General features: G+C 48.1%; 9 protein-coding genes across 9 annotated transcripts; 5 read left to right on the top strand and 4 right to left on the bottom strand.

Annotated features, from left to right (window-relative positions):
* Positions 1-1,159: 1,159 nt before the first annotated feature.
* PEX2_101300 (sugar porter family MFS transporter) lies at positions 1,160-3,002 on the top strand (the record flags this gene model as incomplete). The annotated part of the gene is made up of 4 exons (XM_016747400.1): positions 1,160-1,696; positions 1,758-2,162; positions 2,225-2,533; positions 2,634-3,002. The coding sequence occupies 4 exons, from the start codon at positions 1,160-1,162 to the stop codon at positions 3,000-3,002; spliced, it is 1,620 nt and encodes a 539-aa protein (XP_016601875.1).
* A 320-nt stretch (positions 3,003-3,322) lies between these two features.
* PEX2_101290 (Gfo/Idh/MocA family protein) lies at positions 3,323-4,435 on the bottom strand (the record flags this gene model as incomplete). Its single annotated transcript, XM_016747399.1, has 1 exon — positions 3,323-4,435. The coding sequence occupies one exon, from the start codon at positions 4,433-4,435 to the stop codon at positions 3,323-3,325; it is 1,113 nt and encodes a 370-aa protein (XP_016601874.1).
* Positions 4,436-5,098: 663 nt separating this feature from the next.
* PEX2_101280 (sugar phosphate isomerase/epimerase family protein) lies at positions 5,099-6,184 on the top strand (the record flags this gene model as incomplete). Its single annotated transcript, XM_016747398.1, has 1 exon — positions 5,099-6,184. One exon carries the CDS (start codon positions 5,099-5,101, stop codon positions 6,182-6,184), a length of 1,086 nt encoding a protein of 361 aa, XP_016601873.1.
* Positions 6,185-6,509: 325 nt separating this feature from the next.
* On the bottom strand, positions 6,510-7,276 carry PEX2_101270 (FKBP-type peptidyl-prolyl cis-trans isomerase; the record flags this gene model as incomplete). The annotated part of the gene is made up of 6 exons (XM_016747397.1): positions 6,510-6,549; positions 6,599-6,637; positions 6,729-6,749; positions 6,809-6,869; positions 6,995-7,065; positions 7,143-7,276. The coding sequence occupies 6 exons, from the start codon at positions 7,274-7,276 to the stop codon at positions 6,510-6,512; spliced, it is 366 nt and encodes a 121-aa protein (XP_016601872.1).
* Positions 7,277-10,884: 3,608 nt separating this feature from the next.
* PEX2_101260 (uncharacterized protein) lies at positions 10,885-14,528 on the top strand (the record flags this gene model as incomplete). The annotated part of the gene is made up of 6 exons (XM_016747396.1): positions 10,885-10,959; positions 11,012-11,042; positions 11,108-11,635; positions 11,849-13,822; positions 13,879-13,974; positions 14,029-14,528. The coding sequence occupies 6 exons, from the start codon at positions 10,885-10,887 to the stop codon at positions 14,526-14,528; spliced, it is 3,204 nt and encodes a 1,067-aa protein (XP_016601871.1).
* Positions 14,529-15,471: 943 nt separating this feature from the next.
* Positions 15,472-16,961, top strand: PEX2_101250 (H(+)-transporting V1 sector ATPase subunit C; the record flags this gene model as incomplete). Its single annotated transcript, XM_016747395.1, has 5 exons — positions 15,472-15,769; positions 15,862-15,956; positions 16,033-16,124; positions 16,200-16,692; positions 16,770-16,961. 5 exons carry the CDS (start codon positions 15,472-15,474, stop codon positions 16,959-16,961), a joined length of 1,170 nt encoding a protein of 389 aa, XP_016601870.1.
* A 380-nt stretch (positions 16,962-17,341) lies between these two features.
* On the bottom strand, positions 17,342-18,030 carry PEX2_101240 (adenylyl-sulfate kinase; the record flags this gene model as incomplete). Its single annotated transcript, XM_016747394.1, has 2 exons — positions 17,342-17,969; positions 18,023-18,030. 2 exons carry the CDS (start codon positions 18,028-18,030, stop codon positions 17,342-17,344), a joined length of 636 nt encoding a protein of 211 aa, XP_016601869.1.
* A 361-nt stretch (positions 18,031-18,391) lies between these two features.
* Positions 18,392-19,414, bottom strand: PEX2_101230 (PaaI family thioesterase; the record flags this gene model as incomplete). The annotated part of the gene is made up of 3 exons (XM_016747393.1): positions 18,392-18,421; positions 18,485-19,209; positions 19,276-19,414. 3 exons carry the CDS (start codon positions 19,412-19,414, stop codon positions 18,392-18,394), a joined length of 894 nt encoding a protein of 297 aa, XP_016601868.1.
* Positions 19,415-20,550: 1,136 nt separating this feature from the next.
* On the top strand, positions 20,551-22,437 carry PEX2_101220 (Six-hairpin glycosidase; the record flags this gene model as incomplete). Its single annotated transcript, XM_016747392.1, has 1 exon — positions 20,551-22,437. The coding sequence occupies one exon, from the start codon at positions 20,551-20,553 to the stop codon at positions 22,435-22,437; it is 1,887 nt and encodes a 628-aa protein (XP_016601867.1).
* Positions 22,438-24,313: the final 1,876 nt, after the last annotated feature.

Here is a 24,313-nt window from a genome sequence, read left to right as displayed (position 1 = left end):
ATCCCACTTTTAAGTATCGTTTTGGAAGAGATTATTATGTTTGCATCATAGATTTATAAGTTTAGTCAATATAATTGATAAGATGATCATTGGCTTGGCTGCAAATTCTATATTTCATTGCGCCGCTACAGAACATCTGCCGGGCTGAATGATTTCCCACTACAACCACCCATACCCCACGGGGAACTTGTTATGGCACGTAGGGAACTCTATATGAGCCAATGAAAAGACCACGGGTATCATGAATGATGACCGGGGAATATATTAATGCCTTAGTAGAAAGTCACCGACGGATACTTTGTAGTTACCGCACCTCTCCCTGAGCTCCCGGGGAAAGGCTTTTCCCCGCCACCCATGTCTAGCAATCGATCATTGGCCGTTTCCCCCCTCCCCTGTTCATGGATCCATTTCAATTTAACCAATCAGACGAATTGCCTTTCGCTATTTCACACCAAGGGCTGGATCGTGCACTGCATTGCCTCTGGGGTACCCCAGAGAGATCTAGACATGCACGCTGTCGCGGCTTACTGGAAACCCGCTGGGGAAGTCTCCACTTCTCCGAGCGGCATCGGATCCCCACAATTTAACGTCTTAAGCGAATAATCTCAGAGTGAAGACTTGGCTGGTAGTCCAACAGAGTTTGCGTATTCCTCTGAGTCAATTTCATTCTTCTTGGGGGCAAGCCACATCAGAGGTGCCAAGAGGCAACGAGGGCAATTGTTCACGCGCACAGAAGAACTTAGAGTATTCGTTTTGCCGCGCCTTGGCTTTCTTTACTTTTGAAAGAAATTTTGACTATCTGCGCTATACCTTTCTCCGACTCCGCATCCCCACGATTTCTTCCCCCTTTCCAAACCCCGGATTCTCTTCTCTCTTTTGCAAGGGCAAATCGACAGTCCGGGGCTCAATCCTATTTAGATCTTGTCTGCCGCCCTCGCTAGTCTGCATCAGAAAACGTGGTGTGGACTTTTATTTTCGTTTCCTCTTACCTCTTCTCCCTTGCACCTGCACCTACATCTCACACACCTCTATACGTGGTGATCGTCCTTCCAAGGACGTACATCTTTCTGCCTCTCTGCCACCTAGCATTGGGGATCAAGGTCATCTGGTCACAGAGGCTCTTGCAATTCTTCTTATTCTTCTATATTAAACCTCCACCATGTCTATCCTGAAGCTAGTCGAGGATCGGCCGACGCCTAGCGTGGTCTACAACTGGAGAATCTATCTCCTGGCAGCGGTGGCATCATGCACATCCTGCATGATTGGCTATGACAGTGCTTTCATCGGCACTACGCTCTCTCTTGAGTCCTTCAAGAGCGAGTTCCACTTCGGCGAGATGTCTGATTCTACCAGGAACTTGATTAGTGCCAATATCGTCTCTTGCTACCAGGCTGGTGCATTCTTCGGTGCATTCTTCGCTTATCCCATCGGTCACTTCTGGGGCCGTAGGATTGGTCTCTTGGCTGCTGGGTTGATTTTCACTGTCGGTGCTGGTATCATGCTTGGTGCTAATGGCGACCGAGGACTTGGCCTCTTGTACGGTGGCCGAGTTCTTGCTGGCATTGGTGTCGGAGCAGGCTCTAACATCACCCCAATCTATATTTCCGAATTGTCCCCTCCTGCCATTCGTGGTAGATTGGTCGGTGTGTATGAGCTGGGCTGGCAGATTGGTGGTCTTGTAGGATTCTGGATCAACGTGAGTTTTCCTTTTCGTTCATGTCCCCCATGTCTTGTGGATGCTAACACAATATTAATAGTTCGGTGTTGACGAGACCATGGAGCCTAGCCACAAGCAATGGCTCATTCCTTTCGCTGTTCAGTTGATTCCTTCTGGCCTTTTGCTCATTGGTGGCTGCTTCATTCGGGAATCGCCTCGTTGGCTCTTTGGACGCGGTCGCCGTGAGGAAGCAATCAAGAATCTTTGCTGGATCCGCCAGTTGCCCGAGGACGATATCTACATGATTGAGGAGATTGGTGCCATTGACCAAGCCCTGGAGGAACAGCGCCGTAGCATTGGAATCGGTTTCTGGAAACCTTTCAAGGCGGCCGGGACCAACAAGAAGGTCATGTGGCGTCTTTTCCTCGGAAGCGCGCTGTTCTTCTGGCAGAACGGATCTGGCATCAATGCCATCAACTATTACAGTCCGACTGTTTTCAAATCGGTAAGTCGCACCTTGTTCTGGTCCATGTGGGGATTGATGACTGATGCTAACAATGCTTCTAGATTGGCGTCAAGGGTACCAACACTAGTCTGTTCACCACTGGAATCTTCGGAGTAGTGAAGACCGTGGTGACTTTCATTTGGCTGCTTTGGCTGATTGATCACGTCGGTCGCCGTAACCTGTTGTTGATTGGCGCAGCAGGTGGTTCCGTTTGCTTGTGGATTGTCGGCGCGTACATCAAGGTCGCTCAACCCGAAAATAACAAGAGTGACTCCTTGAGCGGCGGTGGAATCGCAGCCATGTTTTTCTTCTACCTGTGGACGGTCTTCTATACCCCAACTTGGAATGGTACCCCGTGGGTCCTCAACTCGGTAAGCAGCCCCCCTCGACACTTGAAACACCCTGGCATTGGAATTGCTCCAGTACCTAGTAAACCCATGAGCCTTGAAACGGTGCTAACAGCGTCTGTAGGAAATGTTCGATCCCAACATGCGTTCCCTGGCACAGGCCTGCGCGGCTGCTTCCAACTGGCTCTGGAACTTCCTCATCTCGCGCTTCACTCCGCAGATGTTTACAGCCATGGGATATGGTGTATACTTCTTCTTCGCATCATTGATGATGTGCTCCATCGTCTTCGTGTACTTCCTCGTCCCTGAAACCAAGGGTATTCCTCTTGAGAGCATGGACCAGCTATTCGACATCAAGCCTGTGTGGCGTGCCCATGGGCAGATGGTCGCCCAGCTGCGTGAGGATGAAGAACGGTTCCGCCATGACGTCGAGTCTGCCGGCATTAACATGGGCAAGGTGCGTGATGAGCAAGTCGAGGATACTGCAGCTTAGCCGAAGTACACTTGGAAAATGCGATGGTGAATCCTTTCCGTGTTGGTGTTGTTTGCGGTGTGGTCGTATAATTTGTTGTGATTTTATTTGCCGGATGAAGCGCCGGCTCGTTGTTGGAATGAGTTCGGGTTGCACAAATGTGATCTTCGTGTACTAGAGCTGCCTGGTTTATATACACATCGCTGAACGAGTGTAAAGAAGCAAATGAATCAATATACCCCTTTTTGTCTTTTAATTCGTCATTTTCGCGGTCATTTTCGACATATCGCAAAAAGATCAAATAGACGCACTATATCCAGTAAAATAATATCAGTATGAAGCTAGTTATTCGACTTCGCCAACAAGTTAACATCAATATCCACAGGCTGACCCGACCGCATGGCCTTCTGAACAGCCTCACAAACAATCAAAGCACGCAAACCTTCCTCGCCAGTACAACTGGGGACAGCGTCCCCATTGATAACATCAACAAAATGTGCGAGCTGTAGATCAAAAGGCGCTTTATCATCTGGAAGCGGAATCCGCTCAACAGTCAATGGCGAATTCCAGCTCTTCTCAGGGCTAGCATCATAACTCCAGCGGGTCAGGTCCGGCACACTGAGCGAAGCATCCGAGCCAAAGATGCGATAGAAGTCCGAGTCACCGCCAGTTGTCGACCGCGGGATAAGCGGGTTCTCACCCGTCCCAGTCTCGAAATTATGTGGTGACGGTGTCGCATCACAGACTAGAAACGTGCCCACAACACCCGATGCAAAGCGCAGCGTCAGGGCGGCGCCTTCATCGGCATTGTGTGGTGGGCTTGGGCGCTGTGGCAGCATGCGCTCTGCTGTCACTCGCACAATAGGTCCGAAGAAGTGGTGCATAAGATCGATGTCGTGGACAAGGTTGATGGGGATGACGCCGCCTCCGCGCTCGTTCGATGCGCGCCAGTCAGTCGGCGGGGCGAAGTACGCATCTGGCTTAAATAAGGTCCACAGACCGTTGATAGCAATGGGACGGCCGAGAGATCCAGCTTCCAGGGCGGCCTTCGTGGCTCGCACGTAGGGGTTGAAGCGGCGGTGGTGGCCGACTAGGAGCTTGAGGTGGGCGCGTTCTGGAGCTTGGGCAAATTCTAATAGGGAGCGGCCGGTTTCTAGGGTATCGCTCACGGGCTTTTCTAGGAGGACGTGGACCCCGCCTGCGAGGAGCTCCTTCGAAACTGGGACGTGCGTGTGGTTTGGCGTGCAAACGATTGCTGCGTCGGGACGGTGGGGAGATGCAAGTAGCGAGGCCACAGAGGAGTAGTAGTTGGTTTTGAGGTTAGATGCGGTTGCTTCGCCAGTCGGCATTGGGTCAACGAGAGCAATTAGCTCTGTTGAGGGGTTTGAGATCACGGATTGTGCGTGACGAGGGCCAATGAGGCCTGCGCCGATAATGGCAACTTTGACGGGCATAGTGGTGGTTGAGGGTTGAAAAGCAAATTTCGGTTCTGAAAGAATAGACTTAATTCAATAGTGTTGTAACTTGCAGAGCTTAGGCAGAGGTTCAATCTGGTGGTTTTTGGGTGCCTTTTAGTTGCGGAAAGTGTGTCATTGCCTCGGACACTGAGTAGTATTGACAATTCGGCGCCGGTTCTCCGGTCATATTCAGACCCGTCCGGTAAAGATCTTGCCGGGTACCTACGGGTATTTTGTTTCCAAGGACGGAAAAAGCACTTCTAATGAGGAAGCAAAACTCCGCGATGTGGGTGGAACAGTGGAGCGGCCGGGGAGAAAAGTGGAACTGGCGGAAAAACGAAGAAGGGGTAGCGTTTACCCGGCCATGTGACCTGCTCTATCAGGTTCGGCCTCGTCATCAACACACGAATCACAGCAGACCAGGGAAAACGTTCAATCACAGAGGGCACACTGTAGGGGATAACGTTTTGTCGCGATCATTTTGGTCTCTTCCCTTTTAATAATCTAGAAAACCCCTAATATCGTTGGTCGTCCACCTTGAAGACATTCTCGTTCCTTTAATATCTCTCCGCTTAATCTAAAAGAAAGCTTGGAAGAAAATCATCTCTGAATTCTATGATACCGACATAGAATAGAACTCCCCATTCGCATAACTTCCAAATGGCTTTCAACCGCCCCGGCATCGCTTCGATGTCCCTAGGTCGTCCCTGGGTACACGATCTACCCGGCAAGCTGATGCAAGCCGCAGACCACGGCTTCAAGGGTATTGAACTCTTCTTCGACGACCTAGACTGCTACGCACAGCGCGTATTTGGCGGTGATCACCATGAAGCCGCCCGGTCAACGCGGAAGATGTGCAATCGCCTAGGTCTGACCATTATCTGCCTGCAGCCATTTTCCATGTACGAGGGCCTTATCGACCGCGCCGAGTCAGACCGGCTCATCGATGAGAAGCTCCCCAAATGGTTCACCCTAGCGCGGGCGCTGGGCACAGACATGATCCAGGTTCCCTCAAACTTCCTAGGTCCAGACCCAAAGACCGGTGCTGCTCGTACCACTGGCGACCGCACTGTCATTGTTCGTGATCTCCAGCGCCTGGCCGACTTGGGCGCCGGTGCTGGATTCCGGTTTGTCTACGAGGCTCTCTGCTGGGGCGATCATATTGATACCTGGGAGGCCTCGTGGGAGGTGGTTCGTGATGTCAACCGTCGCAACTTTGGTCTCTGTCTTGACTCCTTCAATATCGCCGGTCGTGTATATGCCGACCCAGCTGCTCCTTCAGGTTGCACACCCAATGCAGCTGCGGACTTGGCTGCTTCGTTGCAGCGTTTGCGCACTGCCAACATCGATCCAGCCAAGATTTTCTATGTTCAGCTTGTTGACGGTGAGCGTCTTACCGCGCCGTTGGATGAAAAGCATCCTTTCCATGTTGCTGGACAGCCTGTCCGCATGAACTGGTCCCGCAATGCCCGTCTATTCCCCCTCGAGGAATCGCGCGGTGGTTATCTGCCTATTGTGGATGTCGCTCGCGTCTTCTTCGAAGATCTCGGCTACCGCGGCTGGGTTTCTCTTGAACTCTTTAGCCGAACTCTCGGCGAGACCGATCCTTTTGTTCCCGCCGACCACGCTCGCCGCGGTATTGACTCATATAACAAGATGGCTCGTATCCTGCGCTGGGACGAGCCTACTGAGAACATCTCGGTACCCATCCCGGCGCCCGAGTCACCTGTTCAACACCGTCTCTAGGCGATCCGTCTTTCCTCTGCTTTTTTTTTTGTTCTGTACTATAAAAGCATGTGGCATCTGTACATACATCTCTTAACGAATTTTGATGAATTTTATCATTTAACATACCACGGGTATACTTGATTGCTAGGAGGGCGTTTCCCAAGGTTGACTGAGCTCTATGACCTACCACGTACGCTTCTCCTACCAACATTCTACAATGAACTGCAATCCAAATAATCATAGGATTAGCTCGTACTGTAAGAAAGTGGCAAAGGGGGCAATATGGTAGTGAATGTAGCTGATAATGTCATGCTTGTCCGGTCTGCTCAATTCAATTTCTTATTTAAGCGCTCTTGTTGTTGATCTTAAGGAGCTCGACCTCGCTGCAACATGGTTAGTTTCCCAATATTAGTGTTTACCTTCAAAACTTACAAGATCAGAGTAGAGCCTGCAGGAATCTTGCCAGCCGCCCTGTGTGGAAGAGGAATGTTAGGAACATTTTCAACTGACGCATGTCACGGCATATGTAGTAATCGCCTGTATGTCTAGTGTGTTCACTTACTTGTCCCCGTAGCCGTAGTCCCTGAGAAATAATGTTAGAAGTGGCCCAGTTTTATGTTGTTCGATATGGACTTTACTCACGGTGAAATGGTCAAGGTTGCCTTCTCTCCTAGTGTCATCTGCATGACACCCTCATCCCAACCTAATCAGACCAACAGTATTAGCATCTAATTTCAAATGTAAGATGACAATGAATTCCATCATTGCAAATAGGTTATTTGGTTGATTTTTTTGAGATAACAAAAGAAAGAGAAGAGGATATAATACCCTTGATGACCTGTCCAACACCAATCTGAACATTGAAAACGCCACGTCCAGGGGTTCTGGAGCTATCGAATCTATTGGCATAGATAATTAGTATTGAGAATATTCAAGCCACAAGATAAATGGCTCTAGAGCATGGCGGTCAGCTTACTGCTTGCCCTGGAAGCCCTTGTTGGCCTTCTTAGCATCGTAGATCCATCCCGTGTAGTGGATGGAGACCTTGTCGCCCGAAGCAGGCGAGTCGGAGCCATTGCCACGAGTAATAATCTTTCTCTCAACACCCATATTGAATTCTGTTTGTAGTAAACGTTAAAGCAAAAATGTAGAAGAGATGAAAGAAGAAGTGAGGTGCGAGGGGCAACGCTGATTCGTAATTTTCTGAAAGTGGGGGGAAAGCGGGAGCGGCGAATGACCTCCGATGTGGTGTACAAGGATGCTTTCATTTCGAGTGAACGTCTCACAATTTTAATAGTCATGTTGAAGAAAGCATTAAGGATTACAGCCTCAATTGTTTGCTCTTAGCGCCTCCGGTCGGTTGGCTTCAGTATGATCCCTGCTGCCACCCAACAACCATCATGACGTGGCTATCTCTTTCAGTCTTTTTATTTCCTGACAAGTTAGTCATGTGAATTTCAGCAATATCGTGGGAGATCAAGCGCGGGTACTCAAAGGATTTCCTTGGATCCTCACATCTCGAAAAAAAAATGTATGTGGACCTGGGCAAAAGCCTCTTTCAAACTTTAACCATTGGGGCTCTTTTCATAGTTGACAGCCATCCATTCCTCAAACAACCTATGCCCAGATAGAAAACCACAGCGGGCGGCAAGCATGTCTTCTTGGAAGAGAGCTAGCATCGTCAAAATAATGTCGGTTACGAGCCTCCCGGGCAAAATTACCCCGAACGCAGGCTATCGCCTTGGAAGAATGGGTAAGAGCCAACAGACTTTCTCGATCCTCAATTTGTTTCGTTTGAAACTCTTCAAATTGACGATGCCGAGAATCCATCGCCATTACTGCATGCCGGACTACAGGATGTCCTTCACACATTTGATCCACCAGCTGACTCCAGAATGGATCTTCAAAGTAATGCATACATTGGACCGACGTACTTCTACGGAAATAATCCAAGTACCAGCGCTCGGTCTAGTTAAGACGAACCCGGCTTGATTTGACAAGAGGAACCATAACATTCACAGAAGGGGGTGTGGGTCTTTATATTGTCTATGCCCAGACATTGCAGTCTGATTGCCTAAATCGGGCTTCTCAGCTTTACGCCAGGTACGGGTCCTCTTATCGGGCACCCGCGCATAACCATCACATTTCCTACCGGCCTATGTGCAATCTTGACATACCGGCGGAGCCTCGTTACCTTTTTTATGAGGGAGTCTATATTGTAGATCATCGAGGCTGGAACTGCTTGTCTCCCCAAGGGCCCATACTTGCACGTAATACATCCAGTTCGGGCGCTCGAATGCGTTGATCTTGATTTTTGCTCTTTAGGCAGGGCTTTCAGGATGTCAATTATTAATGTCTGGATTTGCAAGGTTGAGAATGCCTAGAACATACAACATAGAAAGAGAAGGTGTTATGGTCTGCCGCGTATAAACCCCACTCTTGGCGCCGATCCGCTAGATCTAGTATGTACATAGTTAGTCAACTACGGAGTACTGTGTACATCTATTGTGAACGGTTCCGTAAATTAATCTTGCATCAGATTATTCATTTTATCAACAGCTCGATGGTATTGCAGACTTTGTATTCTAAGCATGTGAACGGTGTTGATGGGTGACTATTATGCTTCTCAATGGAGTAAAGATACCAGATCCATGTACGGAGTACCAGGTAGATTGATAATTGCAAGTGGGCCCAGAATATAATTGGCCACAATGGAGTATGGAATACACACCGATATTCATGATATTCATGACATCGCCAATGATGTATTCAATTTGCGAGGCCATTGTTTTGCGTATCCGGATCGAAATGTATTTTTGGCCGGGATTTGGACAGTCCTTTGTATAAAATCTAAAATAATAAATAGATCTGACACACCCTGAGACAAATACCAATATTGGGAATTCTCAACACTTAATCTCCTTCTAGTTAGGCTATAAATAGAGAAATGTGTAGAGCACCGGCTCAGAAGTGCTCCGTACATAGTACCGTAAAAGTAGAATTACTTTGACACTATGTCACCTTCGGGCAGCCAAAAAAAAATTAAAAAAAAAGACTGAACATAAAGCATTCAGCCAGCCCAGTCAAAGAATAGCTGTTATGCGCAAGCCACTGCTCAAGCCACTTCCCTTGAATCTGATGGACTCCCACGTGATACAAACCGTTTCACAATTTCTAAATAGCGTGGGAGGCCTGAGCTGAGATATGAAGGATCAGGGGTAACTAACGTAGGTACTGCCACTTAGACTGGGTGTCTCTAGACTGTAATTCAGCTTGGGGATATTATTAAACTCTCTACTCTGTACGGAGTACTCCGTAGTCTTGTGCGAGATTGACTTCAGCCGCATTCCAGATTATTTGTGAAACCACGATGCACAGGGCTGAAAATGAAGGACCAAATGCCGGAGATAGTGTGTGTGAGAAGTGTGGGAGAAGTGTTTGAGACTAAATAGCCGTACCGTGGTCAAAACAATGGGGCTATGTGGCTATGTATGGAGCGATCCTTAGTGGAATGCTCAGATCCGCAGAGGAGAAGCTGATACGGAGTACGGAGTACGGAGTAGATTGCTTGGGCCCCGTTCTCTGATGGCTTTTTATTTTGGGTTAAGATTGTTAGGAGAGTACGGAGTACTCCGTATAATATGCCAGACTACTCAGTACTCAGTACTGGCTGTGATATAATGTTGACGGAGATTAAATCAGATTGGACGAAATTCAGGGGTATCAAGAACCTCATTGGTCATTGTATGGGGAAATGAAGGTCCGCACGTTCTCTACAAAGTACGGTTTAAGGTAGACGAGAATAGATTGGGCATTTACCTCGAATATAGGCAGAAGGAAATTGTATTGGTAATTAATCAGATCAATACGGAGTCAATGATATTATGATTTTCGTAAGTTGTTACGTGGGGAAGGTCATTTTGTGGCAGAAAGCCAAAAGTTCACCTTCATCTAGTCTCTCCTTTCTCATCCCTCCACCACCACCCCCCTAATTCAACACTCATGTTTCATTGCTTTTTCATTTCATTTTCATTTTAATTATCGTATCTACTCCCGGATTTCATTTCCTTTCGCCTCGGGGCTTCCTCCGTCTGTTCAATCTCGAAATTCAACGCCCGCGAGGGGCAATCTCCGTTTCGCTTCGCCTGTTGCGCTTAACGGTCACAACACCCGCGATTATCTACCTGAAACACATCTGTCGCACGGCTAGCAGTGTCTGGTACGTTGAGAGAGCTTAATACCCTTGATCCCTGGTTCATGAGCAAATAATGCCGTCCCTATCATCCTGGCCCGAGCAGCCCCATACCTGGTCAACCCTGCTTGTCTTAGTTCAGGACCTATTTGGGAGGACCGATGTCTTACGCTTAAACCTGGTGTTGTGATCACGTTTTTTTTTAACTCCTCGGTAGTCTGCAGGTTCAGCCACCATTCGCCGTTCTTTCAGCCCCCTGTTGCATCTCACCCCTCCAAGCTCGCAACGACGTCCCAATCTCCCCAATTCCGGCTTCCAAAGCGGGTTACGCTCAACAACAACTATCTCAAGGGAATCAGCACCAACGCCGCATGTGACTGCGAGTGAGACTTTTCGTAGCGATCACAAATCGCCCGTATACACACAATTTTGGACTTCGTCTGCGCCCCCGCCAGGCTTATATATTCGCATTGATATACAGCCATAGTCAACCTTACATTTTGCGCGGTGGACAGTGGATCTCAGGATGGAGAATCAGGGAGCTTACCCGGAGTCTCCTATGGAGCAGGATGAATCCTACCCGTGCAAGGGCTGTGGAGAGGTAGGCACAATGTAGAGCGAGCGGACAGGAGCTTGACTAACTGTCGTGGCAGACTCTTGAAGAAGGGAAAGCGTTTGAACTTGGTATGTCGGATACCTGCCGTTCATTTTTTTTCACCGCATTTCCTGACGTCGCTAACCTCTAACAGCTGGAAACCGATGGCACATCGACTGTTTCCGATGCAGTACTTGCAGCACTCTGCTTGACTCGGACGCGCACCTCCTCCTTTTGGGCGATGGATCACTGATATGCAGTAACTGCACATACAGTTGTAGCTCCTGCAATAACAAGATCGAAGATTTAGCTATCTTGACTGGAGACCAGGCTTTCTGTGCGCAATGCTTCCGATGCCGGAACTGCAAGCGGAAGATTGAGAACTTGCGCTATGCCCGCACTTCGCAGGGTATTTTCTGTATGGAATGTCATGAATCGCTAATGGCACGAAGAAGAAAACGGAAAGCCGGCGGCACTAGTGGGAAAAAGCCAGCCGGGCCTAATGTGAAGCTGGACAAGTCCTTGCCCTCGTTGCCCCCTCACCTCCTCGAAGAAGCACAATTAATGGACGAGGAGACCAGCGAATATACAGGCACGCCTGACCCCAGTAGAATGGCGGAAACGCCCGATCTAAACGACGAAAGACCGGGAAGCTCAGTTTCTAATCAGCAGGCTGATTCAGGTAAGAAACTCTTTTTGCAGCCTAGATGTACAATCATCGCAGCCTACACTTTGTCACCTATTGTCGCATTGTGGTCATATTGTGTGATCTATACGTCGCTCTCTATTCTTCTATACAATATTGTCGCTACTGCCTATACTTATTGTTGTGTTCGCGGGATCTATAAAAAGATAAATATTGCATTCTGGAACTCTTACTTACTTCTTTGCACAGATAACATTCTCCTTCCCTCCAGCACATACCGGAGCAGTCGTCAATCAATCCCACGCAACACTGACGCAGATGGTGGTGAATTATTGATTCCTCTTGCCTTTGATCCTTCGGCTGAGGGTCATTCTTCCCGTGGTCACTCGCAGACACGGCAGGAACCTTCCGGCGACTATTTCAATCAAGTTCAATCCGAATGCTCACACGGGGCCTCACGCGACGGCCGTGAATATATGCAAGAACCCACTTCTCGAACATCCTTGGAAAACCATTCGCCCCATATAGCGTACCAAGAGAAGGGTTGGGAACGAAACGACGCCAATCCTGCCGATAAATCACCATTACCAATCTCCGATTCATCCAAGCTTGCAAAGGAGAGTTCCACTCGCAGCTCATCCGATATACCGATCAGCTTCAGGGAAGCGGGCAACTTTTCTGGGCCTACCAGCCCTGATAGCAGCAGATCAAAGGAATTCTCCAGTGACTCAAAACGACACATTCCTATGGATAACGTTGATTCGGCTGTAGCTCGTTCCTCAAGTGAGCTTCGTCGTCTTCACGACTATGGCTCAATGGAGTCACCGCGCTCTCAACCATCCGGCTTGCCGCATTTACCGAAGCGTGGCGATTCACTTGAAAGCAAGCTTCACCAAATTCAAAGGAAAGAGGTCGGATCATCTCCTGCATCATCTCAATATGGTGACTCTCCCATGCTCCGGAGTGACACTTTCGAACAGCCCATTCAATCTAGTGCCTTGAACACATCACCGCTTGAATCACACCAATACGATGGCGCAGGCGCATCAACCTTGCTGCGATATAATAGCGGAGGCGACTTCTCTATGGACGAAGAATTATCGCGCATCATTGGTGGCGATGACACCGTCGGGCAAAATAACGAGTCATTCCTGCGGCGCGTCTCAAACTCTGTTCGCCATGGTCGAAGCTACAGTGAGAAGAGTGTGCGGGTGAGCAAAGATCTCAAGAACCCTAGGTCGCCTAGCAATCGAAGCATAGCTGGAACGGATGTTGGCACTCCCATCGCAGGATCACAGAGCGAAGAGATCTCTTGGCTTCGCAACGAACTGCGCAAAGAACGCCTACGTGTTTCAGAACTGGAATCAGCCGCTCGCACCGCAGCGGCCGTCAAGCAAGTTAACACCGAGCTTTCTGAGAAGCGATCTACGATGGTCGTCCTTGACGCTCAGCGTGAGATCGTTCTACGTGAGCTCACGGTTCTCACTGATCATATGGAGGCTGAAAAGCGTGGTGGCCCCAGTGGGCCGTTGGATCTTGGCAAACTCTCAAATCATGTGCTGCGCGAGCTGGCAGAGTCCATTCAAAAACTGAAGGACTCGTATGCCCCGCAAATTGAAGAGCTTATGCAGAAGCGCAATGACTTGACGGAGGAACTCGAGGCCATGAACACTCAAAAGGAGAAGAGCTTCCAGGAATTCGAGCAATTGTCTATGAAGAACGCACAGCTAGCTGAGTTGAACAATCAGTTGGTTCACCAGATCCAAGAACTTTACAAAGCTACGGAAGGTCAACCACGACCTAACGGTCTAGGCATTTCGCACAACAAGCAGAGGTCGACAAACTCCATTGAAGTGATGAAACCTTCCTTCAACGAGTATCAGGGGTCTGTCTCGACTGCTCACATTTCGGAGGACTCAGAGCCTGCTACAGCTACTGTTGTGCCAGGCCCCCAGGTTGTCAGCATCCGCAAGGGCCAGCCTCGCAAGTTTAACTGGAAGAAGGGTGGACAGAACGTCGCCAAAGGTGTCAAGGGTCTTAAGGGAGCCTTCATGTCCAGTGAAGGAGGACAGACACAAGAGGGTGGCGGTGGTATACCGCGTTCCCAGACTCAAGACCCGAGTCGCCAAGGCTTCGGGTTCTTTGGAAACCAGCGAGGCAAGCAGGGAGGAAAGATGTCACAAGCTGACAGCGTCCCTGTGTTGGCCGAAGCTGCCCCTGATGGTATGTGCCCACTACCACCATTCAAGATGATATCAGTAAAAGCTAATAATATTCAGCTCTTTTCGGCACCGAACTTGAGGCTCGGATGGAACATGAAAAGAGCATCATTCCAGCCATCGTCACGCGGTGTATCCAAGAAGTTGAATTGCGAGGTATGTCTTGTCGCTCGTTATTTGGTCGCTCGTTATACTAACTCATAGAATCAGGTATGGACATGGAAGGCATTTATCGCAAGTCCGGTGCCGCTTCAGTCATCCAAACTATTCGCGAGGGCTTTGAACGCTCTCCATTTGATTACGATATCTCCGACCCTGACCTCGATATCCATGCTGTCACATCCACTTTGAAGCAATATTTCCGAAAGCTTCCTAACCCACTGATCACTTACGAAGTTTACGAACTTGTGATCGATTCTGCCGAGGTTAACCCTATGTCTGCTCGAATTGAACTCATGCAAAAGAGTTTACTCGAGCTGCCTCGTGTTCACCGCGATGTCCTGGAGTTCCTCGTTTTCCATCTCAAACGCGTTGTCGAGCGCCACGAAGAGAATTTGATGACCAGTCAGAATGTTGCAGTGGTCTTTGCGCCGACCATCATGCGACCTGAAAGTCTCGCCCGTGAGATGACTGATGTCCAGAAGAAGAATGATGTCCTGAAGTTCTTGGTGGAAAACTGCCAGGAAGTCTTCATGGGCATGCAGGGTTAGAGTCGAAGCACTTCTCTTCTCAAGTTCCCACATTCACTTCAATCTCATAATCGCACCTTCATGCCTGGGTTGTCCTAGTCCTTGGGCGAGATGTCGAAACATGAATTATTCTTTCATCAATCCCTACCTGCTCTTTTTGGAACCTTTGCCCCCTCCCTCTATTTTTGTACAGGTATCACTACTTTCCATCCCCTCCGCTCCTACTTCTCTACTCGGTTCACGATCAGTGCTGCACGCTCGATACAAATACCCTGGTTCCCCCTTTTCTATCTTTCTTCATGCCCAACCTTTTCCTATATATTCTGCAGATTCGAAGCTAGCTGGTTTCCCCAACCCTGGCTTTCATTGAATCCAGCCTCACTGGCTATTCCGGTGACCAAAATTCCTTATAGGTGGTTCACTTCCTGTCCATTGAGGCACGTTGGTGTTTTATTTGCTTTTGACTCCGAGCGAGCATTGAATCGTCTTCTAGCGTTATGCATCTCTATACAGCACTTCGAGTGAAATGCAGTAGTAGCTGCAATGGTATTCATATACGTTAGTTAGGCTTCTAGTATGATATAATGAATTCTTTTTTTATTTGATATTGAACATTGTTACAGATTATACGTGGAAAAGTCGTTGGGAATCGCGCTTTTCGGGGAGGTTCTACGTTTGTGGCAAGGGCGTTTTTTACCAACGTAGGGGAAAGCATTGGGGAATATAATGTCATTTGCATAATTTCTAGCCAACATGATCAGATCCGTAAAATTCCACGTCAACGACAGAAGAATAAGCGACTTATTCTTGTAAGCGTAAAAAGTGTAGTATGTCCAAGGTGGACATAGCTGGTCCAAGCACCCACCGCCTACGACATCAAGGCCACCCGAGCTCCCCCCTCAACCCCGAACCCGCTCCTAGGCCTCGTCGAAGGCCCTTGAATTCCCCGAATACATAATCCACCATGTCCAAACCAAGCAAATACCTCCTCCTTTCTCTCCCAACCTCCATCGTTGCCTCGCATCACCGCGAAGATGCCCTCGAAGCAGTCTCGACCACGGTATCCCCGGACAATGGCTCCACCACCTCCTTCCCAATCCCGGAGTTCAAGATCGGCACGCTAGATGCCCTTGTTCAGCAGGCGGACGAGCTCTCCAAGCTCGAGGCTTCGTGCCAGAGTGTTGTTGCGAAGGTCGGCGATGCGTTGAAGAACATCCTCGAGGACGAGGCGCAGATTGAGCAGATGAAGGTTGTCAATGATAGTACGTCTCCAATTTGGTATTGATGTGGTTTTGCAAGGGAAACACAGTATTGGAAGATACATCTCTGTGTTCTAGGTTCTGACTGCCTACAGAGCCAGTCGATCAGTACCTACGTACTTTCCAATGGAACAAAGTCAAGTACAGGGTCGATAAGCCCTTGGCGGAGCTGATTGATCTGCTGCATAAGGTTTGTTGCGCCGCGCATAGAAATGAGGGGTTTGCCTGGCTTGGAATTAGATGCTAATGTTTTTTGTCTACTATAGGAAGCCTCCAGCATCGACAACGACATCCGATTCAAGTATTCCCAATATAACCAGGTCAAGAACACGCTGTCCACACTGCAGCGCAAACAAACGTATGTTACCCCGCGACCGAGACCGCAGCCCGTGTATATAGCATACGAAAACAAGAATTAACCCGCTCTATACAGAGGCAATCTCTCAACCAAGTCCCTCGCCTCGGTGGTCGACCCGAAATCCATCATCCAGGACTCCGAATACATCGAAACTCACCTCGTCGCCGTGCCTGCGCAGCTAGTAAAAGACTTCCTCAAGACCTACGAGACCGTTGCGCCCATGGTGGTCCCGCGGTCCGCGCAGCTGGTCGCCTCCGACAGCGAGTTCACGCTGTACGCCGTGACAGCGTTCAAGAAGCATAGCGTCGAGTTCGTGCACAAGTGCCGTGAGCAGAAGTGGATCCCGCGCGACTTTAAGTATGTTGAGGGTGGAAAGGAGGAGGAGCGCAAGGAGGTTGAGCGCGTTGGTGGTGATGAGCGTAAGGTATGGGGTGAGACTCTGCGACTCGCTCGCACGGCTTGGAGTGAGGCTGTTATGGTCTGGATTCACATTTTGGTTCTGAGAGTGTTTGTTGAGACGGTGCTGCGGTATGGATTGCCGTTGGATTTCGTCTGCGCTTTGGTCCGGGTATGTTCATGTTCTCTCTCTCTGCTTTTCGTTGGCTTTTACAGGTGGCAAGGGCTGACGTTCTTTACTTTCTACAGACACAAACTACCAAGCAAGCAGACCGCGCAAAGCAAAACCTCGAGAATAAGTACTCGTACTTGGCAGGCAATGCCTTTGGGCGGGACAAGAAGGGCCGTATGCAACGGGATGATCCTGGCGAGATGCACCCAGGTGGTGAGGGCAGCGCAGACTACACGCCGTATGTGTTTTATGAATTCCAGTTCAACTAAGGGTGCCTATTTTGCCAGGCCTCGCAGGAGATACAAAGCTTCGAGAAGACGTTGCGTACATATACCACTTTGGTACATCTAGCAGAGACTAGCATTGAATATTTTTGGTTTCTTTGTTTTCAATGACCACACACACACACACATTCGAACAGCAAAATGGGATTGGATCCCACTCTCTATTTTCAGCACAGCTCATAAATACAATGTGCAAAAGCGATCTATATTGTCCACGCAGTATGTACAGCAAGCTGGAGGGGAATCAAGCACAAAAACACCATATCCAATCCGCTGTACAGGACTCTTTTATATAAAGCCGACCATAGATACATCCGTCAAATCTCACATCCCAATCCCAAAGAAAAGACCCAAAAAAGACCACCTTACTCCTTCTTGGCAGGCAAGTAACCCTTGGAGTCAAGGTAATCAATGATCTGCTTAACAGCATCCTGAACAGGAAGCTCATAGTTCTTCACGTGAACCTCAGGGTTGGCAGGTGCCTCATAAGGAGCAGAGATACCAGTGAACTCCTTAATAATACCCTCACGAGCCTTCTTGTACAGACCCTTGGGATCACGCTGCTCAGCGACCTCGACGGGGACATCAACATAGACCTCGACGAAAGGCAGACCAGTCTCCTCGCCGGGGGTGACAGCCTCGTGCAGCTGGCGGGCAGTGTCACGATCCTTCCGGTAGGGCGAGATGAAAGAAGTGATGGCAATAGAGTTGGAGTCGGCGAAGAGCTTGGCAACCTCGGCAATGCGACGGATGTTCTCGTTACGGTCAGCCTCGCTGAATCCGAGGTCCTTGTTCAATCCGAAGCGGATGTTGTCGCCATCCAGACGGTAGGCGTGGACGCCGCGGTCGCGCACGAGCTGGTGCTCGAGCTCGACGGCGAGAGTGGACTTGCCGGAGGCGGAGAGTCCGGTCAGCCAAATTGTGAGACCTTGCTGGTTGCGCAGCTCGGTGCGCTCGCTGCGGGTCAAGGCGCTGGCGTGGAAGGTGATGTTGCTGGATTTTGGGTTAGATTGCTGGATTGATTGGCATTGGGGTGTTGGACTTACGTAGACATTTTGGAGGTATATGGATTAATGAAGAGAAAGAAAGTTGAAATGCCGAAAAGTAGAAATAAGAGGGGCAGCGGAATGGCCGCGTCACAGAAGATGTGATCATCGCGGGGTGTCGCCATTGCTTGGCGTTTTTTTCCTTTATACAATCACTTCGTTACATAGTGCGCTAATATATATATATTTTATATAGTATTTAATATATGTTTTATATAGTATTCTATTAGATCTATTCAAAAAATACTATATTCACACTCAATTCTAAACCCATTTACAAAAAAAAAAAAAAATCTAATCTCTTATTTCGCCCATGACGCCAGGAACCAGGAACAGGAACCAAATGCAGAAATTTCAAAAATCTCCCAATCACGCCACTTTGTAAAGACTCGAGAGCGCCTGAAGAAAAAAATTAGCCAAAAGTCAAAAGTCAGAGTCAAAATCCAAAATTTTCCAACTTACAGCCGCTTGCCGAGGCTCAATGAACAAAGCCTTAGCCTCAACCAGAACCACAGGCTCTGTTCCATCACTCGGAAGGGTCTCAATGCGACCTTCCACCCACGCCTTGCGACCCTCAACCTTAACCGTCTCCGCGCGGAGGGCAACATACTGATTCGCCATAGCCGGAGCCCGGTAATCAATATTCAAATTAGCCGTAACGCCGACCTTATTAGGTAGAGCCGGGAAACAACAACGCGCCAGACCCTCATCCAGCAATGTAGCCAGTAGACCGCCGTGAATAATACCGTGGTGACCGCAGACATCGCCGCCGAGATACATGAGCGAGATCATGGTTTTGCCCCCGCGCTCGCTGAATACATATGGCGGCACCACGATCTTCCCGGGCCCTGCTAGCGTTCCGGCTGTCAGGTTGCGTTCCCGCATAGGCCCTGGGATTGTGAGGTGTGGCCGTGATTCGGTGAATTCGGGGTTTGCGCGGAGGGCCTCGGCGACGGGGTGGGTGCGGATTGTGTTATCGATCTTCGCGGTCGCCGAGTCGATGGGAATGAATGCGGTCAGGGTTTCCTCTTCGGTTGGGGTGGCCATGATGCGTGAAAGGGTTTGTTGGGTTTGGTACGTTAATCCGACGGTGAATGCGAAGACGGCGATCGAGGTGAAGCCGATGAAGCGACGGAGACGAGAGCGCCGCGCTTTGGGAGGTTGCGTAGAGGCAGAGGGACTCGGTGCTATAAGTACCGGGTTAGTTCCTCTAGCAGAAAGCGTGCAGGCTGTTTATAACGTTTACAACTTACCGGTAGAGTAGGACCGGCTATAGGGTCGGTTCGGAACAGCGAAGGAGTCGTAGGTAAGGAGTCGCGAAGGGGAGAGTCTGGAGGGCAAGGGAATAGCGCGAAGAGAATGAAGGGGAGAAGTTAAAGATCGACGGAACATAGTAAATTATAAAGAGAGAAAATAATTAAAAAAGAATTTCCAAATTTAGAGATCTAGAAGGCGAAGTTGGTGAGAAAAGAGTGGATGAGGACGCGAAGTGGATTTCGGCCAGGTTTACCTCGGCATCTTCACTCCACCGAGAATATCTTTTATGTTCATAACTTCTCGGTTTGGAATGTTATATTGATTATATACTGATAATCAGGGTATTCAAATGGTTTCTTATTGTTTCTTGGACTTTGCACTTAGGCGGCCGTATAACAAGACAACATAACTGATGCTAGTACACATAGTCAATACCGTACGTTACCCTTTTCTCTCACCACATTGTTAATTTCATTGTCACTGATGGCTATTAATTAGAAGGCCATCTGAGCCCTGTATATAAATTTTGAGGAGATGGAAACTGTTGATCGTCGTGATATTGAAAAGTATGTTGCTAAAAGCCAGATATGTATATATCGCAATAACAAAGCTATGGAATTTCTCTAAACTCTCTAAAGAAGCCGCATCTTACCTAAAAAGCATCAAGCTATAAGATTATTGTTTTTGAGATATGAAGTTGTAATTCATCGCACTTGTTTGGGGTGTCCACCTCGCTTATACGTATGTCCGGCTTATATGAGGGGTTTGCCTCAAGATCAAAGGTTATACATTTCTGCAGTTTATGTATGAAACTGAGAAGAGAGGCAAGATATCTATGAAAAAAAGGCATTCAAAAAGACTAACTAAAAAGACAACACAATGCCACAAACGCGGCCGACTGTTCTTCTGATAGTGAAGATCATTCAGAAAATTTAATCGACCTTTGATATTCTCCGCTCTTAAGTGAATTGATCTAAAGACCCTCCGGCATGTTTCCTATCTCAGAAGACTAACTATGGGGCCAATCAGCCCGGCAGTACTTTTCTGCAGGGATTATTCCTGCATGAATTCCTCCGTGGTGTATGCAGAGTACTGTGGAGGTCCTTGGCATTGTATATACAACATTCAATTTATGTCTTATCCCACCGGAAAAATCCCATCTTATAAGGGATTCATTCCCAGGCCATTACACCCATGTTTCAGACAACGCCTGAAGAATAGCTAAATCAACTAGTCTTTCCGCGAGACTTTTCTGTCCGGAGGAATTCAAGATGATACACTCCAAGGAATGGCAGAAGGCCCTCGCTATATTCCTTTCCTTTTTTATTTCTCTTTCCTCTTTCGTCAATGGACTTTCCGACTCAAATATTAAGGATGTTGGAGCCCAGGCTTCTGCATTCGATCTTGGCGGAGTTGAATTGACCCAAGACCGCTTCTTGGAAAACCAAGGCCGTACCCTCAAATATTTGAAAGAGATAGATGTCGACAGACTACTTTATGTCTTCCGGATCACACATGGACTATCTACACAGCAGGCTACACCGAATGGTGGCTGGGATGCTCCGGATTTCCCATTCCGTTCTCATGTCCAGGGCCATTTCCTCACTGCCTGGGCTCAATGCTATGCTGTACTCCGCGACCAAACATGTTATGATCGAGCGATCTACTTTGCTGCTGAGCTAGCAAAATGCCAGGCCAACAACAAGGCTGCTGGTTTCACGGATGGATATATATCTGGGTTTCCAGAATCAGAGTTCGAAAAACTCGAGAATAACACCCTGACAAATGGCAATGTTCCGTATTACGCTGTGCACAAAACTCTTGCAGGCCTTCTCGATGTCTGGCGCTTAACAAATGACGCTACCTCTAGAGACGTCTTACTGTCCTTAGCCAGCTGGGTCGACAAACGTACCGAAGCATTCAGCTACGATGCAATGCAGAAGTTGTTACAAACGGAATTTGGAGGTATGAACGAGGTACTGGCCGACCTCTACCATCAAACTGGTAACAAGAGATGGCTTACCGTTGCCCAACGCTTTGATCATGCCATTATATTCGACCCCCTTGCGGCCAATAAAGATGAGTTCGACGGGCTACATGCAAACACTCAAGTACCAAAATGGATTGGGGCGGCTCGCCAATACAAAGCCACTGGACAATCTCGCTACCTCGATATTGCCCGCAACGCGTGGGAAATCAATGTCAAATCACACACCTACGCCATCGGCGGTAACAGCCAAGCCGAACACTTCCATGCCCCAAACGCCATCGCCGCTTATCTTGACAATGACACATGTGAAGCATGCAATTCGTATAACATGCTCAAGCTTACCCGCGAGCTGTGGCTTCTTGATTCCGAGAACTCGGCATATTTTGATTTCTACGAAACCGCCTTACTCAACCACCTGCTGGGTCAACAGAACCCTCAAGATAGCCATGGCCACATCACTTACTTCACGCCGCTCAATGCTGGGGGTCGCCGCGGTGTTGGTCCCGCCTGGGGTGGCGGTACTTGGAGTACGGACTACGACTCATTCTGGTGCTGTCAAGGAACGGCACTCGAAACGAACACCAAGTTGATGGATTCAATCTACTTTTACAATGACTTGACCTTGTTTATTAACTTGTTCATGTCTTCTGTCCTGAAGTGGCCGGAAATGGGTATTACCTTGAAACAATCTACGACCTACCCAGTCGGCGATCAATCGAAACTGGAAGTCTTTGGTAGTGGTGACTGGACGATGAATATCCGAATCCCTGCATGGGCATCAAGCGCAGAGTTGACGCTGAATGGGAAAGCTTTGCCTGACATCGAAGCCAAGCCCGGAACATACGCTCAGATTTCCCGGAAATGGGCCGATGGAGATGTTGTGGAGATCCGCTTTCCCATGAGTTTGCGTACGGTGGCTGCAAATGACAATTCAAGTATGGTTGCAATTGCGTATGGGCCGACTGTCTTGTGTGGCAATTACGGCAGCCAAACACTAAGTAGTACTCCTACTCTCGCCCTTGACTCTATCAAACGCTCCGGGGCTTCTACCCTTGACTTCACCTCCATCGCCGACGGCAAAAATGTCACACTGAGTGCATTCTATGATGCCCAGGGATATAATTATAACGTATACTGGGCTACCATAGGAAGTTTTCACACTGCCTAGATGCTCAGAACTGGAAAAAGAGGAGCTCATTTTTCAAATCAGATATCTAAGAAGAATCACCCGCGCTTGCGGCCTGGGGATGTCCTTTTAGATGTATGCGAAGGGAAAAAACAGCATTCTTTGTGCAAAAGATTTTTCCATGTATAAAGTTTGAGCATCAAATCAATTAGTCATATCTAACGACGACAACATATCATTCTAAAAGACGGGAGTAAATGATTTTGGAGGCATTTGGCGTATGAAAAAGTAGAAACACCCTATCACCTGCCGGCCTCACATGCAAGTCAATCAATCAATCAAAGTTCAATTAACCTGTTGCAGTCTAACTAGTTGTGTATGACTATGTAGGCGCTTCTTCCAACTGAAGCAAGAACTCGAGTCCTAAAGCCGAATCCTAGAGGAGTACAGATAGTGATCAAAAAGAGTGTGGAATCAGCCCATTCCTATAACCTGTAAATACTGTAAATCCAAACCCATACCCAATCCTATGTATATGAAATTATTTAATAATTGCTGTGGAGTATACCTTCTACCTTCTAACTCCTACTTCCCACTTCTCACTCTTACTTCTTACTCTGTATCCCCCTGCCTTAGTTTCAATTGGTGGTAGTATTCTTGGTAGTTAGTTTATTAGTATAGTTATTATCCCTAGCTTAGTATCTTATTCTATAGCTTTACTTTCGTTATTAGCTAATACCTATTATCTTCTATACCTAGATCTATTACTATAAGACCTACTAGTTTATTATTATTATTATTATCCTTAATCCTAATATATTAGAACTACTAGTTAATTATATAGCAGGTAGCCTATAGGTTTGAAATGATCTTATTATAATCTATCTTAATACTAAGATTATATAACTAGTCCTATAATTTCGTATATAGTGTGACCAGCCAGTTCTTCAATCAAAGAGTGTATTTCAATAAGTACAGAGAGGGAAAGGAGAAGGAAAGAAGAGTTAAAGAGCAATTGTCCCTTATAGGTAGACCTGGCAGTGACCCGCGGGTGACCCTCATAACCCTCGAACCGTCCCGCCACTGGGGCGGTTCGAGGGTCCAACCTTCCGACCCTGAGGGGGTGTATTACGAACTTAGCCACCTTACATTGGCTTTTCCAGTATCTGCCTGGATAATAGTAGTGGTGTACTAAGGAAATTCATAATTTATATAGTTATTGGTCTTAACTTGTTTACACTATCTATAACCTTTGTCTGGACACTTATTCCCATTTTCTTTTTAGGAATGAATCTGGACTCAGACGCAGCATGGCTTCTCATCCGTATAAAAAGGGCGTCTTGTCATAATTTTCAAATATAACGGAATATCAGCTGCTCCCCCCGTCTCGTACGCCAATAATTCGTCGACTGCATCAGTTCAGGACAATTCCGAAGAACCCATTGCCATTTCTTCAAGAAAGGCTCTGTCACCTCCCAGTTTCGCACATCCCAGGGCTCTCCCCACACCAGTAGTCCAGCGTCAAGATTCGAAACGTCCCAAAATCCCATGATATCATTCCAGAGTTCGTCTTCATTCCAAGTTTTGCCAGCTTCGATGAGATTGTCGCGCATCTTGGGTAGGGGAAAGAAATCTAGCCAAGGGTGGTGGGGCATCGTTCTTTGAACTCGAGTTGGTCGAAGGTTGAACGGAATGTGGCTGCAATCGTCCAGTGTGGCATTATCTTGCGGTAAAATGATACTAAAATTGGAGACGGTGCTTCTGTCTATCCAATTCGGCGACCAGCCTATTAGTTTCATGTTATGCATGAATGCCCGGAAGATGTTAACCCTAGCCAATGTCAGGAAGTGGGTGGTCCTCGGATCTCCCTGGACGTAGCTTCGATACGCTGATTGTGCGAGTTGCTCAAGAAGATGAT

The sequence above is a fragment of the Penicillium expansum genome, assembly GCF_000769745.1.
Source record: "Penicillium expansum strain MD-8 chromosome Unknown contig355, whole genome shotgun sequence".
Taxonomy (NCBI): Eukaryota; Fungi; Ascomycota; class Eurotiomycetes; order Eurotiales; family Aspergillaceae; genus Penicillium; species Penicillium expansum.
This window is presented reverse-complemented; position numbering and strand designations above follow the sequence as displayed.